General features: G+C 44.4%; 1 protein-coding gene across 1 annotated transcript in view; it reads right to left on the minus strand.

Moving 5' to 3' along the window:
* Positions 1-3,993, minus strand: part of LOC307069758 (nuclear RNA export factor 3-like) — a gene marked incomplete at both ends in the record, with an annotated part of 42,721 nt that extends 38,728 nt beyond the window's left edge. Inside the window, one exon of the mRNA XM_079728083.1 lies at positions 3,882-3,993. Within this exon, the coding sequence (XP_079584209.1) occupies positions 3,882-3,993 (112 nt within the window). The remainder of the gene's footprint in view (positions 1-3,881) is intronic.
* Between the last annotated feature and the right edge of the window lie 2,073 nt (positions 3,994-6,066).

The raw sequence follows: 6,066 nt of genomic DNA on the forward strand, positions 1-6,066 counted from the left end.
TGGTGTTCAAATTTTCCTTCCTCAGTCTCTGTAACCCCCATCTTTTTTGTCTTTTGTGTCCTTGACATACTTTCTGGTAATGGAATCTGGCCTAGACTCATCTGGTACAATACCTATCCAGACCTGGTATCAGCCATTTCTCTAAGGAAGCCTGGTTCCTTTTAGTGGGAAATGTTTTTATAACATTCAGTCTTGAACAAGAGTTGCTCATTGCTACTGGGTTGGTCTTGTTTCTTGTCCTTTAAGTGCATGGAGCTGGTAAATATGTATTATATTTGTTATGAGACTATATATCATGTCCTTCCATCCTGGGCTGCTCTTCTGTCACCTATAAGAAATCATTCATATCAGTTTTGTTTTAACCTTTCCAAAAAATATAATCAATTATAACATGCATATTAGTTTTCTCCCCTTTTCATACATAAAAGGTGGCATATTCTACTCCAGTGCTGTGCAATAAAAATTTCTGCAGAAATGAAAATGCTGTGTATCTGTGTGTCCCACACAGTAGCCACTGGCTACCTAAGAGGCTGAGCACCTAAAATGTGTCTACTGTGACTGAGGAACTAATTTTTAAATTATTTAATTTAATCTAATTAAATTTTAAATAGTTAAGTATGGCTAGTGGCTACTGTATTAGACAGCAGCAGCTCTACACAATTTTGTGCACCTTGGTTTTTCACTGAACAATATATCCTGGAGATGACTCCGTAGCAGTACAGAGAGGGAGTCCTCATTGCTTCTATAACTGCATAATCCACCAGATGTACATGGACCATAGGTGATCATCCAGCCCTCTGTTGGTGGACATGTCAGGCATAAGAGCAACCCAGAGGGGAGGCCCATCTTGTGAGAAATCTGTGAAAACTATCCACTAAATCAGGAGACTTAGATGTGCAGATCAGGGTCCCGGTCTGGGCTTGTCTTTGAGAACTTGGTCTCTATGCTTTCTGTCTCGTGTGTATCTGGGTCCAGGCCCCCACCACTGGGAGACAAGGCCCTAAATGAAGCAGAAACTCCATGTCACCTCTGATGGACCCTCAGATAACTAAATGGGAGGGACCACCCTCCTAGGGATAAGACAGACACAAAATCACTCTCGAAATCTATCATGCAACCTGGCCAAAAGCTAAGAGAAAATAACCCTCTAGCTCGCACCCATGACAGAACCAAGACTGAAACCACACAGTGTTATTACCTTGACATTCACTGTCCTTCCGGGAGGGAAATCTTGTCAGATGAGCCCCCAGAATTTGTCTTTGTAAGCCAATGGGACTTAATTGCAGGAGCCCCACAGGGCTGGCAGAAATAGAGGTTTCACTCTTAAAGGGCGCACACAATCTCACATGTGCCAGGACCAGGACAAAAGCATTGATTTGATAGGAGCCTAGGCCAGACCTACCTGCTGGGCTTGGAGAGTCTCCTGTAGAGGTGTGGGGGGGAGTGGCTGTGGCTCACCCTGGGGACATGGACATGGTGTCAGACATACTGGGGAATATTCAACCCTGTGAACACTCCTGGCAGCTGACATATTGGCTCATTAGTTCCAAGACCTGGTGTCAACCAACAGCCTATAGGCTCCAGTGCTGGGACACCTCAGGCCAAATATCCAACTGGGTCGGGACACAGTGCCATCCATCAGCAGACAGGCTGCCTAAAGGATAAAGAGCCCATAGCCACCTCTGGACACACCCTTAGACACAGTCTAGCCCACCAGAGTGCCAAAATCAAGCTCCAGTGAGCAGTGGACAGGCATCAGACCCTCCTACCAGGAAGCCTACACAAGCCTCTAAACCATCCTCAACCACCAGGGAGTAGACAGCAGAAGTAAGAAAACTACAATCCAAGCATGCAGGCCAGACCCTACCCTAGTACCAGCTGGGCCCTGACCCTGCATGCTAGCGGCCTATGCAACCTTCAGCACACCCCGGACCCCATAGCCAACTGTGTCAGGAACCACCCTCCCCCATCAATGATCTGAAACAAGTTCTGGGATCCCTGGGTCCTGCAGACAGACTCCAGAAACCAGCTCTGCCTGCCACTAGTGTGGCAGTAACCTCAGGATCTAGCTTCAACTGCCAATGGGTGAGCAACAGCCCCAGAGGCTTTGGGACACTGGCTCCACCCACCAGTGAGCCAGCACTAGCCCTGGGGCCCCCTAGGATTCCTCAATGAGCCACCTCATGATCAGACCCTGCTAAACAGCAGCCAGCAGCATCAGTACAAGGCAGGACCTGGCAACCAACCAGACTAGGGCCAACCAAGCCTACCACGCCACCCACAAAGTCAGCCCACCACAACAAAAGGACCCATGCAGCCCTCTTAAGGGGAACCCCTAGAGCATATACGTTGGGTGATGAGAGGGGAATGCACTGCTGGGACACATAGGATGCCTCCTACAGAGGGTGACTTCTCCAAGGTTGAGAAACATAACTAACCTACCAGATACATAAAAATACAAATAGCAACTTAGACAAAATGAGGCAGCAGAGGAATATGTTCCAGACAAAGGATAAAGTTAAAACCCTAGAAGAACTAAGTGAAATGGAGATAGGCAATCTACCTGAGAAAGAGTTCAAAGTAATGATTGTAAAGATGATCAAAGAACTTGGGAGGAGAATGGATGCACAGAGTGAGAAGTTAGAAGGTTTTAACAAAGAGTTACAAAATATAAATAACAACCAAACAGAGATGAAGAATATAATAAATGAAATGAAAAATACACTAGAAGGACTCAAAAGTAGACTAAATGATTCAGAAAAATGGATCAGTGAGCAGGAAGACAGGGTTGTGGAAATCACTGCTGAAGAACATAGAAAAGAAAAAAGAATGAAAAGAAATGAGGGCAGTTTAAGAGACCTCTGGGACAACATCAAGCACACTAATATTTACATTATAGGGGTTTCAGAAGGAGAAGGGAAAGAGAAAGGTCCCAAGAAACTATTTGAAGAGATAATAGCCAAAAACCTCCCTAATCTGGGAAAGGAAATAGTCACCCAAGTCCTGGAAGCCCAAAGAGGCCCATACAGGATTAACCCAAAGAGGAACACAACAAGACACACTGTAATCAAAATGATGAAAATTGAAGATAAAGAGAGAAGACTGAAAGCAGCAAGGGAAAAGTCACAAGTAACATACAAGGGAACTCCCATAAGGCTATCAGCTGATTTTTCAGCAGAAACTCTGCAGGCCAGAAGGGAGTGGTGCAATACATTTAAAGTGATGAAAGGGAAAGCCTACAACCAAGAATACTCTACCCAGCAAGGCACTCATTCAGATTTAATGAAGAAATCAAAACTTTACAGATAAGCAAAAGCTAAAATAATTCAGTACCACCAAACCAGCTTTATAACAGATGTTAAAGGAACATCTCTAGGTGAAAAAAAAGGTCATGACTAGAAACAAGAAAACTATGGAATGAAAAAGCTCACTGGTAAAGGCAAACATACAGTAAAAGTAGGAAATCATCCACACACACAAAGTTAGTAGGGAGGTTAAAAGACAAAAGTATTAAAATCGTCTGTATCCACAATAAGCAGTTAAGGGCTGCACAAAACACTTAAGTGTAAAATATGATATCAAAAACAGTAATCGTGAAGGAAACCAAGATGGCAGAGGTGTAGGGGGATGTGGAGTTCATCTCTCCCCACAAATGCATCAAGAATACATCTACAGATTAAACAATTCTCACAGAACATCAGCTGAACACTAGCAAAAGACCTTGGACGTTGGAAAGGACAAGAGAGATCCCTGCATAACTGGGTAGGATGAAAGAAAGAAGGGAAAAAGAAGAGGAGAGGAAGCAGGATGGGATCTGCACCCATAGTGGGGTGGGAGCTAAAGCAGAGGAGAGGTTCCTGCATCCGAGGAAGCCCCCTCACCAATGGGGAAATCAGTTGGGACAGAAGGGGGAGCATCTGAGGCTGTTGGAGAAGGGTGAAACAGCCGGTCTATGGCAGACAGGAGCGAGTGAGACTTACACAGATGGTCCATGCCACAGCCCTGTGCGCCCCAGACTGGGATGTGTGTCCACCATACATGGGGTTTGAGAGCTGGAACCTGGGGATTGGAGAGCAAACTGTGGGGAGGACTGCTGTTGGCTGTGAGGAGACAGCCTGAGGGGATGGGAGGGAGGAAATCCACGACCAGGAATGCTTGTGGAAGAAACCCAGACTGCCATAGAAGCAAGGCTCCACTCTTGAATGACACGCAGGGGGTGGAGCCACCATTGCAGCCTCTCTCTCCACACACCGACCCCTCCCCCCCCAGGTGCTAGGAAAAGCCCCCACCAGGGCGGGCCTTCTCACACCTGATGCCAGGCACTAGGAAAGGCTCCCACTAGGGACAGATCTCTCGCACACATGGCCGTTGGCTTTCTCACGCAGCTGTCGCCAACGGGGCCCCTGCGGCCCAGGCAGTTGTGCCATCTCCACACCCTGCCCTTGCCGGGGCAGACCTGAGTGCTCCAGGGAAGCCTCGGGAGCAGACTAATGTGGGTAGCCCACCGGCAGAGGTGGGGCAAAAACCACAGCTGAACCCCAGGGGCAGGGTGATTAAGGAAGAGGAACAAAAATCTTTCCATGAAGCTGCACAAACCACAGATTAAATCCCCATGATCAGCTTGGTAAACCCTGCATCTATGGAATATCTGAATGGACAATGAGTGTTCCCCAAACTGAAACCGGTCTAGTTCTAGCAGCTGTGGGCTTTGGGGACTATTACACACAGGAGATGGGCCAGGTCAGAGTCTGAGCTGCCCCTACAGTGCCCACAGAGGGACCAGACACCTACCTAGAGGTTTTGGAGGGCCTTGTAGGGAGGTGGAGGTTGGCTGTGACTCATGGTAGGGGCAAGGATACTGACAGCTGAGACCCCAAGAAAACATAATTATTACTATTTTTTAATGTTTTGTTTGTTTTGTTGTTGTTTTATTATTATTTGTTTTTATTTTTATTTCCTTCTCGTCATGAAGAACCTAAGGGCAAGATGGGAACAAAGACACAGACCTACTAGAGAATGGGCTTGAGGATACAGGGCTGGGATGAAGTGAGAGAGTGGCATGGACATATATACACTACCAAATGTAAAACCGATAGCTAGTGGGAAGCAGTCTCATAGCACAGGGAGATCAGCTCTGTGCTTTGTGGCCACCTAGTGGGGTGGGATAGGGAGGGTGGGAGGCACACACAAGAGGGAGGTGATATGGGGATATATGCATATGTATAGCTGATTCACTTTGTTATAAAGAAGAAACTAACATGCCATTGTAGAGCAATTATAATCTAATAAAGGTGTTAAAAAAATGTGGTATATATACAATGGAATACTACGCAGCCATAAAAAAGAATAAATTAACGCCATTTACAGCAACATGGATGATCTAGAGATTATCATAGTAAGTGAAGTCAGACAAAGACAAATCACATGACATCACTTATATGTGGAATCTAAAATATTACACAAATGAATTTATCTATGAAACAGAAACAGACTCACAGACATAGAGAAGAGACTGGTGGTTACCAAAGGGGAAGCAGGGGGAGAAAGAACGTAGGAGTTTGGCATTAACAGATACAGATACACACTACTATATATAAAATAGATAAACAACAAAGACCTACTGTATAGCACAGGGAACTATATTCAATATCTTGTAATAACCTATAATGGAAAAGAATCTGAAAAAGAATATATATATATATATAAAATATATATATAACTGAATCACTTTGCTGTACACCTGAAACATTATAAATACCATAGTTCAATAAGAAAAAATTTTAAAAAAGAACCCAAGTGTCCTCAGCAGATGATTAGTTTAAGAAGATGTGGTATATATATACAATGAAGTATTACTCAGCCATAAATACAATGAAATATTGCCTTTTGCAGCAACATGGATGGACCTAGAGATTATCATACTAAGTGATATAAGTCAGAAAGAGAAAAACAAATATTATATGATATCACTTATATGTGGAATCTAAAAAATACTACAAATGAATCTATATACAAAACAGAAAGAGACTCACACATACAGAAAACAAATTTATGGTTACCAAAGGT

The sequence above is a fragment of the Hyperoodon ampullatus genome (genome assembly GCF_949752795.1).
Source record: "Hyperoodon ampullatus genome assembly, chromosome: X".
Classification (NCBI taxonomy): Eukaryota; Metazoa; Chordata; class Mammalia; order Artiodactyla; family Ziphiidae; genus Hyperoodon; species Hyperoodon ampullatus.